We start from the raw sequence: 24,949 nt of genomic DNA on the forward strand, positions 1-24,949 counted from the left end.
TTGCACACCACCACAGCGTCCCGGCACCACTCATGTCGAATGTAGACACACAGACCCCCGCCGCAAGTCTATCCTCCGTTTACGAGGGCCCGGTCAGCTCAATAGCATGCTAGCTGTTCCATTTGTACAGCAGAGTCCGGAATGTTGTCATTTAGCCATGTTTCAGTGAAAACAAGCACACAGCAGTTACGCACTGTATGATTTTAACATAAAAAAGGTAAATATTACTCACAGACATATGCTCTTTAGGGTTTTAGCGTGGAAAAATTAAGATAAAGCGAAATAAAACAATGAACCATCGAAGCACTGCTTCACTGGTTCAAAGCAAAGCCACACTCTGCTCTACTTGGGGAGTGTCTACCAATGTTCCCAGACAGACAGGGAGGAGAAGGACCATGGCTCATAGCAAGCAGTAAACAGAGCGGAGAGGAAGGAAAATTCACACAGTCCCTTCCTCCGCAGTGCGGCGCCATCCACGCTGACATTGCTGCTGCTTTGATTAGTGCAGAATGGGATGTTGCTTTGACAGTGAGACTATCATATTTCGGCCCCAAAACATCCGTGACACCACGTGCGCGTGCGTATGTGTAGTTAAATTTTCCAAATGATGGAAATCCATCGTGGTGACAGAGAACTTTAACCCATGATGTAATGTGAAGTTGCGTCAGGAAGGACATCTGATGTGAAGCCTGTGTCAATTCAACATGCAGATCCACCTCAGATTTGCTGTGGTGACCCCGAGTGCAAACAAGGGAGAAGCCGAAGGGACTTAATTTTTATGTTTGTTACACGTACCTTTTCAAATCTAGTTGGCCTGAACCATGGTAATATGGTAACAGTAACGCAAATTCATCATGTTGACCCAACAAATGTACACTTAGGTCACTCAGCAAAATTGTTTCTGGCCAGGTTAATGCATTTTACTTAGGTGGAAAAATGTTTTATGTTCACTGAGCAAGTTAATTTTTTGAGTGCAGGCTGACATAAAACCTCTGCAATGGCCTTCCCAAAACCCCGACCTCAGCCCCACTGAAAATTTGTGGACTACGCTTAAAAGTCAGGTCCATGCTAAGAAGGCAACCAATTTAAATAAACTTTCCTAGTTCTGCTAATAATATCGGTCAAATATCCAGCCAGAACTATGCCAGAAGCTTGTTGTTGGCTAACAAAAGTGTCTGGTCGAAGTGCAGCTTGCTAAGGGACATTTAACCAAATATTAGTGGGGATGAGATTATAAAGGATGCATAAGTAATTGAAACATGTACACCTAATTACTGTTTTTAAAAGTAATTAATGATATTTGCTGTACAACCATTTCACCCTGTCAAAAACAACAGTTCAAAGACATCATGGTCCACATTTTATTTTGTTTGTGCCATTTCAAAAACAAGAAAAACCTTCACCCCTTTTTTATATTTGTTTTATTCTTTTACTTCTTTTATTTATGTATTTGAATTTTTTTAATTCATTTTTAATTATTTATTTAAATTTTATGTTGAACTGTTTTATGTAAGGCACTTTGAGATGGCTTTTGCTGTGATTTGGCGCATTATAAGCTAATTAAATTGAATTGAATTGAAGAAAAAATATAAAGAATAAAAATTTCTAAAATTATCTTCCTCAAACTCAAACTGAAACTTGATAAAACCTGTAAATAATAATCAGTTTTATTGCCAGTTTTCTTCAGACAAGTCAGGGGATGAAACATGAACATTTCCAAGTCACTGAGTATGTCTTGGACTTTATTTACATCAATTATGAAGAAATACAAATGTTTCTTTCACCAAAATATCAAATCTAGGCTTTCATCTCAAATGTACTTTCTGTCAAATTGTAGCTGAACTTTCAGGTCTTCTTTTTAAGAAAATCCTTCTCTACACCACTTCATCAGAGAGCTGGATTTTATATTTTTAATTCATTTATATCAAGTTGTAGAGATTTGCTTCCAATTGTTAAGGAGGATAACTTTAGATTTATTTATTATTTGTATTTGAAATGGCAAAAACAAAGTAAAATGTATGAAATACCAAGTGTTCCAATACTTTTGAGCACAGTTGAGAAACACTCAGTGGTATGTGTATTTTTAAGTGAAATGCATCATCAGTGTCACGTTTTGGCCCTGATCAGGGCTTTGATTCTATTTTTGCCTCTTTATTTTTCTCATCTTCTGTTCCGGCTTTGATTTATTAGTTGCTTGTTTACATTATGTGTTTATTCTACAACCCCTGGCAAAAATTATGGAATCACCGGCCTTGGAGGATGTTCATCCAGTTGTTTAATTTTGTAGAAAAAAAGCAGATCACAGACATGACACAAAACTAAAGTCATTTCAAATGGCAACTTTCTGGCTTTAAGAAACACTATAAGAAATCAGGAAAAAAAATTGTGGCAGTCAGTAACGGTTACTTTTTTAGACCAAGCAGAGGGAAAAAATATGGAATCACTCAATTCTGAGGAAAAAATTATGGAATCATGAAAAACAAAAGAACGCTCCAACACATCACTAGTATTTTGTTGCACCACTTCTGGCTTTTCTAACAGCTTGCAGTCTCTGAGGCATGGACTTAATGAGTGACAAACAGTACTCTTCATCAATCTGGCTCCAACTTTCTCTGATTGCTGTTGCCAGATCAGCTTTGCAGGTTGGAGCCTTGTCATGGACCATTTTCTTCAACTTCCACCAAAGATTTTCAATTGGATTAAGATCCGGACTATTTGCAGGCCATGACATTGACCCTATGTGTCTTTTTGCAAGGAATGTTTTCACAGTTTTTGCTCTATGGCAAGATGCATTATCATCTTGAAAAATGATTTCATCATCCCCAAACATCTTTTCAATTGATGGGAAAAGAAAAGTGTCCAAAATATCAACGTAAACTTGTGCATTTATTGATGATGTAATGACAGCCATCTCCCCAGTGCCTTTACCTGACATGCAGCTCCATATCATCAATGACTGTGGAAATTTGCATGTTCTCCTCAGGCAGTCATCTTTATAAATCTCATTGGAACGGCACCAAACAAAAGTTCCAGCATCATCACCTTGCCCAATGCAGATTTGAGATTCATCACTAAATATGACTTTCATCCAGTCATCCACAGTCCACGATTGCTTTTCCTTAGCCCATTGTAACCTTGTTTTTTTCTGTTTAGGTGTTAATGATGGCTTTCGTTTAGCTTTTCTGTATGTAAATCCCATTTCCTTTAGGCGGTTTCCTACAGTTTGGTCACAGACGTTGACTCCAGTTTCCTCCCATTTGTTCCTCATTTGTTTTGTTGTGCATTTTCGATTTTTGAGACATATTGCTTTAAGTTTTCTTTCTTGACGCTTTTATGTCTTCCTTGGTCTACCAGTATGTTTGCCTTTAACAACCTTCCCATGTTTGTATTTGGTCCAGAGTTTAGACACAGCTGACTGTGAACAACCAACATCTTTTGCAACACTGCGTGATGATTTACCCTCTTTTAAGAGTTTGATAATCCTCTCCTTTGTTTCAATTGACATCTCTTGTGTTGGAGCCATGATTCATGTCAGACCACTTGGTGCAACAGCTCTCCAAGGTGTGATCACTCCTTTTTAGATGCAGACTAACGAGCAGATCTGATTTGATGCAGGTGTTAGTTTTGGGGATGAAAATTTACAGGGTGATTCCATAATTTTTTCCTCAGAATTGAGTGATTCCATATTTTTTTCCCCTCTGCTTGGTCTAAAAAAGTAACCGTTACTGACTGCCACAATTTTTTTTCCTGATTTCTTATAGTGTTTTTTAAAGCCAGAAAGTTGCCATTTGAAATGACTTTAGTTCTGTGTCATATCTGTGATCTGCTTTTTTTCTACAAAATTAAACAACTGAATGAACATGCTCCGAGGCCGGTGATTCCATAATTATTGCCAGGGATTGTATGTTCCATTTGCTTTGTCACTTTGTTTTCTTTGTTACTTTTTACTTTGGCCTTTCATTCAGTTCTGTTCTAGTTTTTTTCAGTCAGTTGTGCTTTCATTTATTGTTCATTAATTTATCACTTGTTTATCGAGTTAATGTCAGGTTTTGTTTTCCGTTATTGTTTAGTCACTGCTTTTCTAGGCGGCTGGGAGGGTCTTCGAGAGGCACTTTGTCACCACAGGTTTAACGGTTCACAAAGATGCTTACAGGGAACATCAGAGGTCATATGCCAAATCGCTCAGTTTTGCACGGTCACAATATTTCTCTAATATCATAAACAACAGTCCAGGAAATTCCAAACAACTTTTCAAAACAGTAAATCATCTCCTCGGTCCACCAAGTCATGTACACAACACCAGTACAGAAAATCAGTAATAAAATTCTTGATTTTTTCATTTCAAAAATTGATACCATCCATTCTAGTTTAACATCTCACAGTACTTTGCCATCTACCCGCCTAACTACAGCATTTCCCTTTTCTCATTTTGCTCTTCCCACACAGGGACATGTCGAGGCCCTCTTCAGAAAAATGAGGGCCTCGACATGTCCTCTTGACCCCCTCCCTACTGCCCTAATTAAATCGAATATAAATTCCATAATCCCTCTCATCACTACCATCATACGCTCTTCACTGCAAACTGGATATCTCCCAACTTCACTCAAAACAGCTCTTATCAACCCCCTGCTAAAGAAACCTTCTTTGATCCTGATATTCTATCTAGTTACCGGCCCATCTTCAATCTCCCTTTTCTTTCAAAAATCACAGAAAAAACTGACGCCACCCAAATTCACAATCACCTACACTCTCACAGTCTTTATGAAATATTACAGTCATGGTTTCGCACTGCACACAGCACAGAGACAGCCCTGGTTAGGGTCACCAATGATTTGCGGGTGGCCTCTGACCAGGGCGCTACATCTCTCTTATTACTTTTGGACCTCTCAGCCGCGTTCGACACTGTGGACCATTCTGTTCTCCTCCACTGTTTGCAATATTTCATTGGCATCTCCTACACAGCACTCCAGTGGTTTTGGTCCTATCTGACTGATAGAGCTGAGGATGTGGCTCTGGGGGGAGCCAGGTCGAGGGCCCACACTGTCACCTGTGGAGTAGTAGAGAAGCTTGAATCTTCGACTGGACTGGGTTGCTTGACGTGAGGACGTTTCGCTTCAAATCGCAGAAGCTTCCTCAGCTAAAATTCTAGCTCTGGTGGTCTGACTTCTGTCTTGACTCTTGTAGAGAAGAATAATCAAGAAGTCACAAAAGCTGGAGTTTTAAACCTAACCAGACCCCTCCTACCGAGAGGCAGACTGCTATAGGCTAGTGACTAAACAATAGCTCTAATTAGCACCTATTGTGCTCTAGTTAGCACGCTCCTAATGACAGGGCAGCTGTCCCTCCTAATGATGGGACGGCCTCTCTCCTGATGGCTCCCTTAACGACTCTGCTGATGACGTGAATGACTCATTACCATGAACAAAAGACTGAAACTGCTGTTTAGTCAGCCTTCAGAGAACAAAATTAAGAGGTTACACAAGTTTATACAGAACAGAGGAGGAGGACAGAGGATTAGCTGTACTTCTTTCAGCCTGAGTGGCTTCACATATCTCATATAAGCCAACAAAGCATGAATCAGCTGCTGTCTGCTCATTTCATTCATTAAAATCACCGGAGAAACACACACACACACACACACACACACACACACACACACACACACACACACACACACACACACACACACACACACACACACACACACACATATATGGCAACCTGAATTAAAGGAGAAATTCCACTTTTAACAATCTGAACCTCGTTTCTGGCATAAAAAGCGGTTGTTTACCCACTGATATTACTTTGGAATCTGTGGTTCAGACGATGTGTTCAGATTCAAATCTCAAGCATTTCTCTTCTTCTATTAACATTGATTAGAGCTTCTTGTGGTACACATCGCCAACTACTGTACAGGAGGGACCTAGCAGCCAATATGGGTCACTGATGTCAAAATGCAGCTCTTTTCAACCGGACGTATGGTGCTGTGACATGTCAATCATCTGTGTCCAATCATATTTCAGGGGAGTCCAGTGCAACCCTGGCCTCCACCCATTCCAGGAACTGTTCAACATTTATGCGCCTTTGAGCAAAGGGCCGGGCAGATGCTCAGCAGTAATGCGTCTTTTAGGAAAGGGCCGGGCAGATGCTCAGTAATTATGCATCTTTTAGGAAAGGGCCGGGCAGATGCTCAGTAGTTATGCGTCTTTTAGGAAAGGGCCGGGCAGATGCTCAGTGGTTGTGTGTCTTTGTGCAAAGGGTCAGGTGGCTATTCATTAGTTATGTGTCCTCGGAAGCTCGGTAGTTACAGTGAGGCAAATAAGTACATGATCCACTGTCGATTTTGCACAGGTTTGTAATTTTTATCGTATGTACACTTCAACTGTGAGAGACAGAATCTAAAAAAAATAAATAAATAAAAATCAAAAAATCATGTTGTTGTTGTTGTCCTTTCGGTTGCTCCTGTGGCAGGGTCGCCACAGTGGATACAGCCAGATCCGCAGTGGTATTTGGCCTTCCTGACACAACTCCAGTGTTTCTCCAACTGGAGAAACACACACAGCCGCTGGTGTTCCAAAGAGGTTTCCCATCCAAGTATTAACCAGATCTGCACTGCTTAGCTTCTGAGATCTGATGGGATCAGGCTGACACAGAGCAGACCGGCTGCCAGAAAATCATATTGCATGATTTTAAAATAATCAATTTGCATTTTATTGCATAAGCAATAAAGCAATTTATAAATAAGCAATTTATTGAAATAAGAATTTGATACAATAGAAAAACAGACTTTGTTAGAGGTCAGATATTTGGTAGAGAAACCTTTGTTTGCAATTACGGATGTCAGACGTTTCCTGTAGTTCTTGACCAAGTTTGCACACTGCAGCAGGCCCACTTTAGTCCACTCCTCCATACAGATCATCTCCAGATCTTTCAGGTTACGAGTTTCAGCTCACTCCAAAGATTTTCTACTGAGTTCAGGTCTGGAGACTGGCTAGACCACTCCAGGAATTTGAAATGCTTCTTACAGAGCCACACTTGTGTGACCCAGCCATGATCCATCTTCAATGCTGTTACTGAGGGAAGGAGGTTGTTTGCCAAAATCTCGCAATACATGACCCCATCCATCCTCCCTTCAATACGGTGCAGTCATCCTGTCCCCTTTGAAGAAAAGCACCCCCAAAAATGATGCTTCCCCCCCCCCCCCCATGCTTCATGGTTGGGATGGTTTTCTTGGGGTTGTTCTCATCCTCTAAACATAGTGAGTGGAGTTGATACCAAAAAGCTTTATTTTGGTCTCATCTGACCACACGACCTTCTCCCATGCCTCCCCTGGATCATCCAAATGGTCAGTGTTGAACTTCAAACAGGCCTGGACATGTGCTGGCTTGAGCAGGGGGACCTTGCTGCCCTGCAGGATTTTAAACCATGACGATGTAGTGTGTTACTAATGTAATCTTTGTGACTGTGGTCCCAGCTCTCTTCAGGTCACTGACCAGGTCCTCCTGTGTAGTTCTGGGCTTTCTCAGAATTATTCTTACCTGACGAGGTGAGATCTTGCATGGAATCCCAAACCGAGGAAGACTGACAGTCATCTTATGTTTCTTCCATTTTCTAATAATTACACCAACAGTTGTCTTCTACCAAGCTGCTTACCTGTTGTCCTGTAGTCCATCCCAGCCTTGTGCAGGTCTACAGTTTTGTCCCTGGTGTCCTTAGACAGCTCTTTGGTCTTGGCCATGGTGGACAGGTTGGAGTGTGATTGATTGAGTGTGTGAACAGGTGTCTTTTATACAGGTAACAAGTTCAAACAGGTGCAATTAATACAGGTAAAGAGTGCAGAATAAGAGGGCTTCTTAAAGAAAAATTAACAGGTCTGTGAGAGACAGAATTCTTACTGGTTGATAGGTGATCAAACACTTATTTCATGCAATAAAATGCAAATAATAAAAAAAAAAAATCATACAATGTGATTTCCTGATTTTTTTTTTTATTCTGTCTCTCACAGTTGAAGTGTACCTACGATTAAAAAATTACAGACCATTCTTTGTAGGTGGGAAAACTTGCAAAATTGACACCTGATCAAATACTTATTTGTCTCACTGTATGTGTCTTTGAACAAAGGGTTGGATGAATATTCAGGAGGAAAGGTGATGTAACACAGTGGTAAACAGACCACTGTCCCAGCTTTTTTGAAACATGTTGCAGGCATCCATTTTTTGTGTTATCATTCATATTCTCTGAAAAATGACCAAAAAACAAATTCTGCCAGGGTATGTAAACGTTTCAGCACAACTGTATGTGTCTTTGAACAAGGGTCCGGTGAATAGTCAGTGGTTATGTGTCTTTGGGCAAAGGACCAGGTGAATATTCAGTGCATTCAATGCACTGTAAGTATGTAAGTATGTATGTAAGTGCATTACAATTATGCCTCACATTCACACAGACACACTCGCACACTGATGTCAGGGTGCTGCCATGAAAGGCGCTCACCACACACCGGGAGCAACTAGGGGATTACGGACCTTGCTCAAGGGTAGTGATTTTCTGGTCTGACTGGGTTTTGAACCAAGGATCCTCTGGTCTGAAGTCCAATGCTTAACCACTAGACCATCACGTACCCATATTCAGTGGTTATGCATCTTTGAATAAAGGGTTGGCAGCTATTCAGTGGTTTTAACTTTGCAAAAACAATGTCAGACTCTGTAGTTTTCTCTGGGCCGGGAACACCTGGTCTTGTTAGGAGAGACGGCATCCATCCCACTTTGGATGGAGCAGCTCTCATTTCTAGAAATCTGGCCAATTTTCTTAAATCCTCCAAACTGTGATGATCCAGGGTTGGGACCAGGAAGCAGAGTTGTAGTCTAACACACCTCTCTGCAGCTTCTCTCCCCCTGCCATCCCCTCATTACCCCATCCCCGTAGAGACGGTGCCTGCTCCTAGACCACCAATAACCAGCAAAAATCTATTTAAGCATAAAAATTCAAAAAGAAAAAATAATATAGCACCTTCAACTGCACCACAGACTAAAAAAGTTAAATGTGGTCTATTAAACATTAGATCTCTCTCTTCTAAGTCCCTGTTGGTAAATGATATAATAATTGATCAATAAATCAATTTTATTTATATAGCGCCAAATCACAACAAACAGTTGCCCCAAGGCGCTTTATATTGTAAGGCAAGGCCATACAATAATTACGTTTTGTTAATTGATCAACATACAACATATTGATTTATTCTGCCTTACAGAAACCTGGTTACAGCAGGATGAATATGTTAGTTTAAATGAGTCAACACCCCCGAGTCACACTAACTGCCAGAACACTTGTAGCACGGGCCGAGGCGGAGGATTAGCAGCAATCTTCCACTCCAGCTTATTAATTAATCAAAAATCCAGACAGAGCTTTAATTCATTTGAAAGCTTGACTCTTAGTCTTGTCCATCAAAACTGGAAGTCCCAAAAACCAGTTTTATTTGTTGTTATCTCTCGTCCACCTGGTCGTTACTGTGAGTTTCTCTGTGAATTTTCGGACCTTTTGTCTGACTTAGTGCTTAGCTCAGATAAGATAATTATAGTGGGCGATTTTAACATCCACATGCTGAGAATGACAGCCTCAACACTGCATTTAATCTATTTTTAGACTCAACTGGCTTTGCTCAAAATGTAAATGAGTCCACCCACCACTTTAATCATACCTTAGATCTTGTTCTGACTTATGGTATGGAAATTGAAGACTTAACAGTATTCCCTGAAAACCCCCTTCTGTCTGATCATTTCTTAATAACATTTACATTTACTCTGATGGACTACCCAGCAGTGGGGAATAAGTTTCATTACAGTAGAAGTCTTTCAGAAAGTGCTGTAACTAGGTTTAAGGATATGATTCCTTCTTTATGTTCTCCAATGCCATATACCAACACAGTGCAGAGTAGCTACCTAAACTCTGTGAGTGAGATAGATTATCTCGTCAATAGTTTTATATCCTCATTGAGGACAACTTTGGATGCTGTAGCTCCTCTGAAAAAGAGAGCCTTAAATCAGAAGTGCCTGACTCCGTGGTATAACTCACAAACTCGCAGCTTAAAGCAGATAACCCGTAAGTTGGAGAGGAAATGGCGTCTCACTAATTTAGAAGATCTTCACTTAGCCTGGAAAAAGAGTCTGCTGCTCTATAAAAAAGCCCTCCGTAAAGCTAGGACATCTTACTACTCATCACTAATTGAAGAAAATAAGAACAACCCCAGGTTTCTTTTCAGCACTGTAGCCAGGCTGACAAAGAGTCAGAGCACTATTGAGCCGAGTATTCCTTTAACTTTAACTAGTAATGACTTCATGACTTTCTCTGCTAATAAAATTTTAACTATTAGAGAAAAATTACTCATAACCATCCCAAAGACATATCATTCTCTTTGGCTGCTTTCAGTGATGCCGGTATTTGGTTAGACTCTTTCTCTCTGATTGTTCTGTCTGAGTTATTTTCATTAGTTACTTCCTCCAAACCATCAACATGTCTATTAGACCCCATTCCTACCAGGCTGCTCAAGGAAGCCAACCAGATCCTTACTCTGGATGGCATTACCCTGACCTCCAGTAATACTGTGAGAAATCTTGGAGTCATTTTTGATCAGGATATGTCCTTCAAATCAAATCAAATGAAATCAATTTTATTTATATAGCGCCTAATCACAACAAACAGTTGCCCCAAGGTGCTTTATATTGTAAGGCAAAAGCCATAGAAGAATTACAGAAAAACCCCAACGGTCAAAACGACCCCCTGTGAGCAAGCACTTGGCGACAGTGGGAAGGAAAAACTCCCTTTTAACAGGAAGAAACCTCCAGCAGAACCAGGCTCAGGGAGGGGCAGTCTTCTACTGGGACTGGTTGGGGCTGAGGGGAGAGAATCAGGAAAAAGACATGCTGTGGAAGACAGCAGAGATCAATCACTAATGATTAAATGCAGAGTGGTGCATACAGAGCAAAAAGAGAAAGAAACACTCAGTGCATCATGGGAACCCCCCAGCAGTCTAAGTCTATGAGGTCTGTCCAAAAAGTATCGGACCTTTTTATTTTTTGCAAAAACCATATGGATTTGAATCACGTGTGATTGCATCAGCCAAGCTTGAACCTTTGTGCGCATGCATGAGTTTTTTCACACCTGTCAGTTGCGTCATTCGCCTGTGAGCAGGCTTTGTGTGAGCAGTGGTCCACCCCTATCATCGGATTTTTATTGCGAATAAATGTCTGAACGATTTGGAGCTTTGCCGGGACGTCGTCTAACTTTCACAAAAAAGGCAGAAGGTGCGGACATCAGCACTTTTTCGGTTACAGGAGTTTTTTTTTCATGGAAAGAGAAGCGGAGGATTGCGCCACTGTGCCGCTCATGGCGCGGGACAAAACCACCTCCGTGTTGGTCTCACAGGATGGCTTTCAGGTGGCTTTCAGACGGCTTCCGGTTGCTTTTCAGTCGTGTGAGTATCCAAGAAATTGTGCATGAGCTGGACATGCCCCAACATGTACTGCGAGGCTTCATCACGGCGGTGCTTTGCGCCATGCGGCTCCTCTGCACGTCTGTCTCAATGTGCCGAAAAAAGTGCTGATGTCCACGTCTTCCGCAATTCCTGTGCTAGTCAGACGACATACCGGATCAAGACAGCATCCAGTTTAGAAATGAACGGCACATTCCACTGTTACAGGAGTTTTTGTCATGGAAAGAGGAGCGGAGGAACTCCGCGCGTCGCGGCGGAGCCGCATGGCGCAAAGCAACGCCGTGATGAAGCCTCACAGGACATGTTGGGGCACGTCCAGCTCATGCACAATTTCTCGGATACTCACACGACTGAAAAGCAACCGTAAGCCATCTGAGCCATCTGAAAGCCGTCCTCTGAGACCAACACGGAGGTGGTTTTGTCCCGCGCCATGAGCGGCATGGTTGTGCAATCCTCCGCTTCTCTTTCCATGAAAAAAACTCCTGTAACAGTAGAATGTGCCGAAAAGGTGCTGATGTCCACGCCTTCTGCCTTTTTTGTGAAAGTTAGATGACGTCCCGGATCAACAAAGCCTTCACGTTGGAAATGATCTGGTTGTTTGAGTGGGCTTTGAGCCTGTCAATCGGGGCTCGGAGCGCGCTGCGCTCTCAGACGCTGTGGGCGGTCTTTAAACCGGATGGAGCACTCCTTAATCTGTGTAATCCCCATAAAAATCGTCGATGAAAGCCATCTAAATTTTCCCAATGGTGTCCACCTGGAGGTCTCTCACAGTTTCTGGAAAAATTTGATGCAGCAAAGCTCCAAATCGTCCAGACATTTATTTGCAATGAAAATCCGACGAGAGTGGTGGACCAGTGCTCACTCAAAGCCTGCTCACAGGCGAATGACGCAACCGACAGGCGTGAAAAAACTCACACATGCGCACAAAGGTTCAAGCTTGGCTGATGCAATCACACGTGATTCAAATTCATATGGCTTCTGCAACAAATAAAGAGGTACGATACTTTTTGGACAGACCTCGTATAGCAGCATAACTAAGGGATGGTTCAGGGTCACCTGATCCAGCCCTAACTATAAGCTTTAGCAAAAAGGAAAGTTTTAAGCTTAATCTTAAAAGTAGAGAGGGTGTCTGTCTCCCTGATCTGAATTGGGAGCTGGTTCCACAGGAGAGGAGCCTGAAAGCTGAAGGCTCTGCCTCCCATTCTACTCTTACAAACCCTAGGAACTACAAGTAAGCCTGCAGTCTGAGAGCGAAGCGCTCTATTGGGGTGATATGGTACTATGAGGTCCCTAAGATAAGATGGGACCTGATTATTCAAAACCTTATAAGCAAGAAGAAGAATTTTAAATTAAATTCTAGAATTAACAGGAAGCCAATGAAGAGAGGCCAATATGGGTGAGATATGCTCTCTCCTTCTAGTCCCCGTCAGTACTCTAGCTGCAGCATTTTGAATTAACTGAAGGCTTTTCAGGGAACTTTTAGGACAACCTGATAATAATGAATTACAATAGTCCAGCCTAGAGGAAATAAATGCATGAATTAGTTTTTCAGCATCACTCTGAGACAAGACCTTTCTAATTTTAGAGATATTGCGCAAATGTAAAAAAGCAGTCCTACATATTTGTTTAATATGCACATTGAAGGACATATCCTGATCAAAAATGACTCCAAGATTTCTCACAGTATTACTAGAGGTCAGGGTAATGCCATCCAGAGTAAGGATCTGGTTAGACACCATGTTTCTAAGATTTGTGGGGCCAAGTACAATAACTTCAGTTTTATCTGAATTTAAAAGCAGGAAATTAGAGGTCATCCATGTCTTTATGTCTGTAAGACATTCCTACAGTTTAACTAATTGGTGTGTGTCCTCTGGCTTCATGGATAGATAAAGCTGGGTATCATCTGCGTAACAATGAAAATTTAAGCAATGCTTTCACTCAACAAAAATATAAACGCAACACTTTTGGTTTTGCTCCCATTTTGTATGAGATGAACTCAAAGATCTAAAACTTTTTCCATATACACAATATCACCATTTCTCTCAAATATTGTTCACAAACCAGTCTAAATCTGTAATAGTGAGCACTTCTCCTTTGCTGAGATAATCCATCCCACCTCACAGGTGTGCCATACCAAGATGCTGATTAGACACCATGATTAGTGCACAGGTGTGCCTTAGACTGCCCACAATAAAAGGCCACTCTGAAAGGTGCAGTTTTATCACACAGCACAATGCCACAGATGTCGCAAGATTTGAGAGAGCGTGCCATTGGCATGCTGACAGCAGGAATGTCAACCAGAGCTGTTGCTCGTGTATTGAATGTTCATGTCTCTACCATAAGCCGTCTCCAAAGTCGTTTCAGAGAATTTGGCAGTACATCCAACCAGCCTCACAACCGCAGACCACATGTAACCACACCAGCCCAGGACCTCCACATCCAGCATGTTCACCTCCAAGATCGTCTGAGACCAGCCACTCGGACAGCTGCTGGAACAATCGGTTTGCATAACCAAAGAATTTCTGCAAAACTGTCAGAAACCGTCTCTGGGAAGCTCATCTGCATGCTCGTCGTCCTCATCGAGGTCTTGACCTGACTCCAGTTCGTCGTCGTAACCGACTTGAGTGGGCAAATGCTCACATTCGCTGGCGTTTGGCACGTTGGAGAGGTGTTCTCTTCACGGATGATGCGAAGGAGATGTGTTGCACTGCATGAGGCAAATGGTGGTCACACCAGATACTGACTGGTATCCCCCCCCCCCAACAAAACAAAACTGCACCTTTCAGAGTGGCCTTTTATTGTGGGCAGTCTAAGGCACACCTGTGCACTAATCATGGTGTCTAATCAGCATCTTGGTATGGCACACCTGTGAGGTGGGATGGATTATCTTAGCAAAGGAGAAGTGCTCACTATCACAGATTTCGACTGGTTTGTGAACAATATTTGAGGGAAATGGTGATATTGTGTATGTGGAAAAAGTTTTAGATCTTTGAGTTCATCTCATACAAAATGGGAGCAAAACCAAAAGTGTTGCGTTTATATTTTTGTTGAGTATATAAAGTGAATAAAATTGGTCCTAGCACAGAACCTTGTGGAACTCCATAATTAACCTTAGTCTGTGAAGAAGATTCCCCATTTACATGAACAAATTGTAATCTATTAGATAAATATGATTCAAACCACCGCAGCGCAGTGCCTTTAATACCTATATGGCATGCTCTAATCTCTGTAATAAAATTTTATGGTCAACAGTATCAAAAGCAGCACTGAGGTCTAACAGGACAAGCACAGAGATGAGTCCACTGTCTGAGGCCCTAAGAAGATCATTTGTAACCTTCACTAATGCTGTTTCTGTACTATGATGAATTCTGAAACCTGACTGAAACTCTTCAAATAGACCATTCCTCTGCAGATGATCAGTTAGCTGTTTTACAACTACCCTTTCAAGAATTTTTGAGAAAAAAGGAAGGTTGGAGATTGGCCTATAATTAGCTAAGATAGCTGGATCAAGTGATGGCTTTTTAAGTAATGGTTTAATTACTGCCACCTACATAGCCAACTAATAAAGATAGATTGATCATATTTAAGATCGAAGCATTAATTAATGGTAGGGCTTCCTTGAGCAGCCTGGTAGGAATGGGGTCTAATAAACATGTTGATGGTTTGGAGGAAGTAACTAATGAAAATAACTCAGACAGAACAATCGGAGAGAAAGAGTCTAACCAAATACCAGCATCACTGAAAGCAGCCAAAGATAACGATATGTCTTTGGGATGGTTATGAGTAATTTTTCTCTAATAGTTAAAATTTTATTAGCAAAGAAAGTCATGAAGTCATTACTAGTTAAAGTTAAAGGAATACTTGGCTCAATAGAGCTCTGACTCTTTGTCAGCCTGGCTACAGTGCTGAAAAGAAACCTGGGGTTGTTCTTATTTTCTTCAATTAGTGATGAGTAGTAAGATGTCCTAGGTTTACGGAGGGCTTTTTTTACAGATCAACAGACTCTTTTTCCAGGCTAAGTGAAGATCTTCTAAATTAGTGAGATGCCATTTCCTCTCCAACTTACGGGTTATCTGCTTTAAGCTGCGAGTTTGTGAGTTATACCATGGAGTCAGGCACTTCTGATTTAAAGCTCTCTTTTTCAGAGGAGCTACAGCATCCAAAGTTGTGCTCAATGAGGATGTAAAACTATTGACAAGATAATCTGTCTCACTCAGAGAGTTTAGGTAGCTACTCTGCACTGTGTTGGTATATGGGGGAGGGGAGGTGATTAGGGGAGGTGATGGTCTAGTGGCTAAGGTGTTGGGCTTGAGTCCAGAAGATCATGGATTCAAATCCCCACCTGACTGGAAAATCACACTAAGGGCCCTTGGGCAAGGCCTTTAATCCCCTATTGCTCCCGGTGTGTAGCGAGCGCCTTGTATGGCAGCACCCTGACATTAGGGTGAATGTGAGGCATAATTGTAAAGCGCTTTGAGCGTCTGATTCAGATGGAAAAGCGCTATATAAATGCAGTCCATTTACCATTTATTTACCATATATGGCATTGGAGAACATAACAAAGAAGGAATCATATCCTTAAACCTAGTTACAGCGCTTTCCGAAAGACTTCTAGCGTAATGAAACTTATTCCCCACTGCTGGGTAGTCCATCAGAGTAAATGTAAATGTTATTAAGAAATGATCAGACAAAAGGGGGTTTTCAGGGAATACTGTTAAGTCTTATATTTCCATACCATAAGTCAGAACAAGATCTAAGATATGATTAAAGTGGTGGGTGGACTCATTTACTTTTTGAGCAAAGCCAATAGAGTCTAATAATAGATTAAATGCAGTGTTGAGGCTGTCATTCTCAGCATCTGTGTGGACGTTAAAATCGCCCACTATAATTATCTTATCTGAGCTAAGCACTAAGTCAGACAAAAGGTCTGAAAATTCACAGAGAAACTCACAGTAACGACCAGGTGGACGATAGATAATAACAAATAAAACTGGTTTTTGGGACTTCCAATTTTGATGGACAAGACTAAGAGTCAAGCTTTCAAATGAATTAAAGCTCTGTCTGGGTTTTGGATTAATTAATAAGATGGAATGGAAGATTGCTGCTAATCCTCCGCCTCGGCCCGTGCTACGAGCATTCTGACAGTTAGTGTGACTCGGGGGTGTTGACTCATTTAAACTAACATATTCATCCTGCTGTAACCAGGTTTCTGTAAGGCAGAATAAATCAATATGTTGATCAATTATTATATCATTTACCAACAGGGACTTAGAAGAGAGAGACCTAATGTTTAATAGACCACATTTAACTGTTTTAGTCTGTGGTGCAGTTGAAGGTGCTATATTATTTTTTCTTTTTGAATTTTTATGCTTAAATAGATTTTTGCTGGTTATTGGTAGTCTGGGAGCAGGCACCGTCTCTACGGGGATGGGGTAATGAGGGGATGGCAGGGGGAGAGAAGCTGCAGAGAGGTGTGTAAGACTACAACTCTGCTTCCTGGTCCCAACCCTGGATAGTCACGGTTTGGAGGATTTAAGAAAATTGGCCAGATTTCTAGAAATGAGAGCTGCTCCATCTAAAGTGGGATGGATGCCGTCTCTCCTAACAAGACCAGGTTTTCCCCAGAAGCTTTGCCAATTATCTATGAAGCCCACCTCATTTTATGGACACCACTTAGACAGCCAGCAATTCAAGGAGAACATGCGGCTAAACATGTCACTCCCGGTCCGATTGGGGAGGGGCCCAGAGAAAACTACAGAGTCCGACATTGTTTTTGCAAAGTTACACACCGATTTAATGTTAATTTTAGTGACCTCCGATTGGCGTAACCGGGTGTCATTACTGCCAACGTGAATTACAATCTTACCAAATTTACACTTAGCCTTAGCCAGCAATTTCAAATTTCCTTCAATGTCGCCTGCTCTGGCCCCCGGAAGACAATTGACTATGGTTGCTGGTGTCGCTAACTTCACATTTCTCAAAACAGAGTCGCCAATAACCAGAGTTTGATCCTCGGCAGGTGTGTCGCTGAGTGGGGAAAAACGGTTAGAGATGTGAACGGGTTGGTGGTGTACAGGGGGCTTCCGTTTAGGACTACGCTTCCTCCTCACAGTCACCCAGCCGGCCTGCTTTCCCGGCTGCTCGGAATCTGCTGGGGGACAGCTAACGGCGGCTAAGCTACCTTGGTCCGCACTGACTACAGGGGCCTGGCTAGCTGTAGGATTTGTCAAGGTGCGGAGCCGAGTCTCCAATTCGCCCAGCCTGGCCTCCAAAGCTACGAATAAGCTACACTTATTACAAGTACCATTACCGCTAAAGGAGGCCGAGGAATAACTAAACATTTCACACCCAGAGCAGAAAAGTGCGGGAGAGACAGGAGAAGCCGTCATGCTAAACCGGCTAAGAGCTAGTAGCTGCGCTAAGCTAGCGGATTCCTAAAAACACACGAAGTGAATAACGTGTAAATAATTTAGAGGTGACTCAGCAGAGGGAGTGCTTTAGTTAAGGCACGTGCAGATTACACTGTGAAATAAATTGTTATCTAGATCAATCTAACTACGCAGATTAAACAGCTAACAGATACAGCAAAACACCGCTGTGCTCTGGAACAGGAAGTGATACAATACTGCAGTGAGAGCCAACCACCAGTAGAGGCTTCAGGTTTCAGTTTTAGTGAGCTTCAGACTGCTTTTTTGCATTTGCGCAATATCTCTAAAATTAGAAAGGTCTTGTCTCAGAGTGATGCCAAAAAGCTAATTCATGCATTTATTTCCTCTAGGCTGGACTATTGTAATTCATTATTATCAGGTTGTCTTAAAAGTTCCCTGAAAAGCCTTCAGTTAATTCAAAATGCTGCAGCTAGAGTACTGACGGGGACTAGAAGGAGAGAGCATATTTCACCCATATTGGCCTCTCTTCATTGGCTCCCTGTTAATTCCAGAATAGAATTTAAAATTATTCTTCTTATTTATAATAAGGTTTTGAATAATCAGGTCCCATCTTATCTTAGGGACCTCATAGTACCATATCACCCCAATAGAGCGCTTCACTCTCAGACTGCAGGCTTACTTGAAGTTCTTAGGGTTTGTAAGAGTAGAATGGGAGGCAGAGCCTTCAGCTTTCAGGCTCCTCTCCTGTGGAACCAGCTCCCAATTCGGATCAGGGAGACAGACACCCTCTCTACTTTTAAGATTAAGCTTAAAACTTCCCTTTTTGAAAAAGCTTATAGTTAGGGTTGGATCAGGTGACCCTGAACCATCCCTTAGTTATGCTGCTATATGATGCACCCAGTGTTTCTTTTTATTCACCTCTTTTTGCTCTGTATGCACCACTCTGCTTTTAATCATTGGTGATTGATCTCTGCTCTCTTCCACAGCATGTCTTTTTCCTGGTTCTCTCCCTCAGCCCCAACCAGTCCCAGCAGAAGACTGCCCCTCCCTGAGCCTGGTTCTGCTGGAGGTTTCTTCCTGTTAAAAGGGAGTTTTTCCTTCCACTGTCGCCAAGTGCTTGCTCACAGGGGGTCGTTTTGACCGTTGGGGTTTTTCTGTAATTCTTCTATGGCTTTTGCCTTACAATATAAAGCGCCTTGGGGCAACTGTTTGTTGTGATTTGGCGCTATATAAATAAAATTGATTTGATTTGATTTATGTGTCTTTGACCAAAGGGTCACAGGATATTCAGTGGTTATGTGTCTTTGAACAAAGGGTCGCAGGATATTCAGTGGTTATGTGTCTTTGAACAAAGGGTTGCAGGATATTCAGTGGTTATGTGTCTTTGAACACAGGGTTGCGGGATATTCAGTGGTTATGTGTCTTTGAACACAGGGTTGCGGGATATTCAGTGGTTATGTGTCTTTGAACACAGGGTCGCGGATATTCAGTGGTTATGTGTCTTTGAACAAAGGGTTGCGGGATATTCAGTGGTTATGTGTCTTTGAACACAGGGTCGCGGGATATTCAGTGGTTATGTGTCTTTGAACAAAGGGTCATGGGATATTCAGTGGTTATGTGTCTTTGAACAAAGGATCGCGGGATATTCAGTGGTTGTGTGTCTTTGAACAAAGGGTCGCGGGATATTCAGTGGTTTTGTGTCTTTGACCAAAGGGTCACGGGATATTCAGTGGTTATGTGTCTTTGAACAAAGGGTCATGGGATACTCAGTGGTTATGTGTCTTTGAACAAAGGATCACAGGATATTCAGTGGTTATGTGTCTTTGAACAAAGAGTCACGGGATATTCAGTGGTTGTGTGTCTTTGAACAAAGGGTCGCGGGATATTCAGTGGTTATGTGTCTTTGAACAAAGGGTCGTGGGATATTCAGTGGTTATGTTTATTTGAACAAAGGGTCGTGGGATATTCAGTGGTTATGTGTCTTTGAACAAACGGCTGGGTGGATATTTAATGCTTACTTTTTCTATTAAATTATTCTTGAACCGTTACACCGTTGAATCCCATCACCTACAAACATGGACTGTCAGAGGTGAAGCAAACACAAATGTCTATAAAATCTCACGCCGGGCAATGGGCATGTACACGACTAGGAACAAATAAAACTTACAACTCAGAGTGGATGTTGTCTGTCAGATGAAAGAGCTTCTCTTGACCATCTGCTTGTGTGGAGGAGTATCGAGGCAAGAGGCCCTGAGGCCCCTTTGAGCAGCGCGGCTTCCTGACCCGCTGGACACTCAGTCTGCACAAAAACACAAACACAGGTTCAACACTGCAAACCTGTTTCACTTGGTTCAGGCAACATTACCACAAGTGTGGTGCACATTCTCTGAGCTGATGGACACTATAAAACAGTGTTTGAGTTGACATTTTAAAAATGTATTATTTATTCATTTTGTCTTTGCAGACACAACTCTGATGACTGTTCATTCTCACAGCCACATGACAAAACATAATAATAAATCATTTCTGTCAGGATAAATCAAGTTGATCTTATCTTATCCTGTAAGACAATGCATGACTGGATGCCAAACAGGAAGAACCCAAAACCTATTTGACTGGTACCACATATGAAGCATGTCCTGTACTTATGAGCACTGAGAACACGACTGCACTAAAACAGCTGCACAGACGACTCGGCCTACGGGCCGAGCAGCAGTGCAGAGTACCCGACCTTCCTGGAGTCCCTGGGAGGGGTACTAGATAGCGCTCCAACTGGGGACTCCATTGTTCTCCTGGGGGATTTCAACACCCACGTGGGCGGCGACAGCGAGACCTGGAGGGGGGTGATCGGGAAGCATGGCCTCCCCGATCTGAACCCGAGTGGTGTTCAGTTGTTGGACTTCTGTGCTAGTCACAGTGTGTCCATCACGAACACCATGTTCGAGCACAAGGGTGTCCATAAGTGCACGTGGCACAAGGACACCCTGAGCCGGAGGTCGATGATCGACTTTGTAGTTGTATCATCTGACCTTCGGCCACGTGTCTCGGACACTCGAGTGAAGAGAGGGGCAGATCTGTCGACCGATCACCACCTGGTGGTGAGTTGGATCTGCTGGGAGGGGAGGAAGCCGGTCAGACCTGGCAGGCCCAAACGTATCGTGTGGGTCTGCTGGGAACGACTGGCAGAACCCTCTGTCAGCGAGGTCTTCAACTCCCACCTCCGGGAGAGCTTCTTCCAGATCCCGGGGGAGGTTGGAGACATGGAGTCCGAGTGGACCATGTTCTCCACCTCCATTGTCAATGCGGCCGCTCGTAACTGTGGTCACAAGGTCTCTGGTGCCTGACGCGGCAGCAATCCCCGAACCCAGTTTTGGACACCAGAAGTATGGGATGCCGTCAAGCTGAAGAAGGAGTCCTACTTATCTTTGTTGGTAGGTGGGACCCCAGAGGCAGCTGACAGGTACCGGCAGGCCAAGCGTGCCGCAGCCCGTGCGGTCGCAGGGGCAAAAATTCGGGTCTGGGAGGAGTTCGGGGAGGCTATGGAGGAGGACTATCGGTCAGCCTCAAAGAGATTCTGGCAAACCGTCCGATGCCTCAGGAGGCGGAAGCAGCTCTCCACTGGCACTGTTTACGGTGTGGGTGGGGAGCTGTTGCCCCTGACTGGGGATGTTGTCGGGCGGTGGAAGGAGTACTTTGAGGATCTCCTCAATCCCATCATCATGTCTTCCGAAGTGGAAGCAGAGACTGGGGACTCAGAGGCGGACTCATCCATTACCCAGGCCGAAGTCACTGAGGTGGTTAGAAAGCTCCTCGGTGGCAAGGCTCCTGGGGTGGATGAAATCCATCCTGAGTACCTTAAGTCTCTCGATGTTGCGGGACTGTCTTGGCTGACACACCTCTGCAACATCGCGTGGCGATCGGGGACAGTGCCTCTGGATTGGCAGACCGGGGTGGTGGTCCCTCTGTTTAAGAAGGGGGACCGGAGGGTGTGTTCCAACTATAGGGGGATCACACTCCTCAGCCTCCCCGGTAAGGTCTATTCCAGAGTACTGGAGAGGAGAATTCGACCGATGGTCGAACCTCGGATTCAGGAGGAGCAGTGTGGTTTTCGTCCTGGTCGCGGCACACTGGACCAGCTCTACATGCTCCATCGGGTGCTTGAGGGTTCATGGGAGTTCGCCCAACCAGTCCACATGTGTTTTGTGGATCTGGAGAAGGCGTTCGACCGTGTCCCTCGGGGCACCCTGTGGGGAGTGCTCCGGGAGTACGGGGTCCTTTGCTAAGGGCTATCCGGTCCCTATACGACTGCAGCAGGAGCTTGGTTCCCATTGCCGGTAGTAAGTCAAACCTGTTTCCAGTGCACGTTGGCCTCCGCCAGGGCTGCCCTTTGTCACCGGTTCTGTTCATTATTTTTATGGACAGAATTTGTAGACGCAGCCAGGGTGTAGAGGGGGTCTGGTTTGGGAACCACAGAATCTCGTCTCTGCTGTTTACGGACGATGTGGTTCTGTTGGCTTCATCAAATCAGGACATTCAGCGTGCACTGGGGCGGTTTGCAGCCGAGTGTGAAGCGTCCGGGATGAAGATCAGCACCTCCAAATCCGAGGTCATGGTTCTCGACCGGAAAAAGGTGCTTTGCCCTCTTCAGGTTGGTGGAGTTTGCCCTCTTCAGGTCGGTGGAGTGTCCTTGCCTCAAGTGGAGGAGTTTCAGTATCTCGGGGTCTTGTTCACGAGTGAGGGACGGATGGAGCGTGAGATCGATAGACGTATCGGTGCAGCATCTGCAGTGATGCGGTACAGTGACCGATCACTGCACATCGCGCATCACACAGACCGTTGTGGTGAAGAGAGAGCTGAGTAGGGGGGCAAAGCTCTCGATTTACCGATCGATCTACGTTCCGATCCTCACCTATGGTCATGAGATTTGGCTCATGACCGAAAGAACAAGATCGCGAGTACAAGCGGCCAAGATGAGTTTCCTCCGCAGGGTGGCTGGGCACTCCCTTAGAGATAGGGTGAGGAGCTCGGTCACTCTGGAGGAGCTCGGAGTCGAGCCACTGCTCCTCCACATCGACAGGAGTCAGTTGAGGTGGCTCGGGCATCTTTTCCGGATGCCCCCTGGACGCCTCGCTGGAGAGGTGTTCCGGGCAGGTCCCATTGGGAGGAGGCCCCGGGGAAGACCCAGGACACGCTGGAGGGACTACATCTCTCGGCTGGCTTGGGAATGCCTTGGGGTTCCCCCGGAGGAGCTGGGGGAGGTGTGTGTGAATCGGGAGGTCTGGGCGGCTTGAGCTGCACCCTGACCGTGACCCGACAATGGATAAAGCGGAAGAAAATGGATGGATGGATGGAGAACACGACTGCATTAAAACAGCTGCACAGACGACTTTATTACATTCGCAGTATATTGTGAAAAAAATGAAACATCATTTCTCTCCATATTTGACATACAGATGTTTAAGTGTCACAGCAGCTTCTGACATGATGTCCTTTCCTGTTTCAACAAATACACTGAGGACACTGAGAAGAAATGAAAGAAAAAGGAGCAACTCAAGTGGAAGAAATATTTAAGATAGTCCAGGAAAGCAGGTAGAGGTGCTCAAGAGGTGACGAGAAGAAATAAAGAATGTGTCGGTACAACAAAAGAACAAGGGGAAGACAAACATGATGGTGGATGGACAGAGTAAAGGAAGATCAGAAGGGCAAGGGGCTGAGTGTGAAGGAGGTGACGGACAGGATCACAGACAGTCCATCACACACGTTATCTCTCATTCACTGCTGTGTGGGCGAGTGGTGCTGCGTTACATTTTAACCTTCAGTCTCAGACCAGGATGTGAAAATGTGAGATTTAATGTCCTTTTTTTAATGATATCATCCGCCTGTGAGCACTCCTTGTGGGAGGAGTTGTCCAGCCCCTCGTTGGAATTCCTTTGTCTGAGAAGTTGCTGAGAGACTGGTGCTTTGTTTGATCAAAATTTTTTCTAAACCTGTGAGACACATCGAAGTGGACACGGTTTGAAAAATTAAGCTGGTTTTCGGTGAAAATTTTAACGGCTGATGAGAGATTTTGAGGTGATACTGTCGCTTTAAGGACTTCCCACGGTGCGAGACGTCGCGCAGCGCTCTCAGGCGCCGTCGTCAGCCTGTTTTAAGCTGAAAACCTCCACATTTCAGGCTCTATTGATCCAGGACGTCGTGAGAGAACAGAGAAGTTTCAGAAGAAGTCGGTTTCAGCATTTTATCCGGATATTCCACTGTTAAAGGAGATTTTTTTAATGAAAGACGTGCGGACGGGTCCGCGCGTCGGGACGCAGCCGGCGCGGTGCGGCGGCACAGGAAAAACACCTCCGTGTTGATAACCATTTGTAAAATCCAGGCGGCTTTTGATGGCTTTCAGTGGAGTGAGTATCTGAGACAGCTGGACATGTTCCAACTTGTCCTTAAGGCTTCCAACAGAGGTGTTTTTCCTGTGGCGGAGTGTCGCGGTGGCTGCGAGCTGACGCTGCAATCCGCCCGCACGTCTTTCATTAAAAAAATCTCCTTTAACAGTGGAATATCCGGATAAAATGCTGAAACCGACTTCTTCTGAAACTTCTCTGTTCTCTCACGACGTCCTGGATCAATAGAACCTGAAATGTGGAGGTTCTAAGTTTGAAACAGGCTGACGACGGCGCCTGAGAGCGCTGCACGACGTCTCGCACCGTGGGAAGTCCTTAAAGCGACAGTATCACCTCAAAATCTCTCATCAGCCATTAAAATTTTCACCGAAAACCAGCTTAATTTTTCGAGCCGTGTCCACTTCGATGTGCCTCACAGGTTTAAAAAAAATTTTGATCAAACAAAGCGCCAGTCTCTCAGCAACTTCTCAGACAAAGGAATTCCGACGAGGGGCTGGACGACTCCTCCCACAAGGAGTGCTCACAGGCAAATGACGTCACCGACAGGCGTGGAAAAACTCACGCATGCGCACGAGGGTTCAAGCATGTCTGACGTAAAAACATATGAATGAAATCCATATAGTTTTTGAAAAAAATAAAAAGGACCTATACTTTATGGACAGACCTCATATGTGTTT

The 24,949-nt window shown here is 43.8% G+C and overlaps 1 protein-coding gene across 1 annotated transcript in view; it reads right to left on the bottom strand.

Moving 5' to 3' along the window:
* The window catches only part of vps13d (vacuolar protein sorting 13 homolog D), a 535,261-nt gene that overhangs the window by 9,512 nt on the left and 500,800 nt on the right, over positions 1-24,949 (bottom strand). Inside the window, 1 exon segment of the mRNA XM_034171656.1 lies at positions 20,042-20,173. Within this exon segment, the coding sequence (XP_034027547.1) occupies positions 20,042-20,173 (132 nt within the window).

The sequence above is a fragment of the Thalassophryne amazonica genome, chromosome 6, assembly GCF_902500255.1.
Source record: "Thalassophryne amazonica chromosome 6, fThaAma1.1, whole genome shotgun sequence".
In the NCBI taxonomy this organism is placed as follows: domain Eukaryota; kingdom Metazoa; phylum Chordata; class Actinopteri; order Batrachoidiformes; family Batrachoididae; genus Thalassophryne; species Thalassophryne amazonica.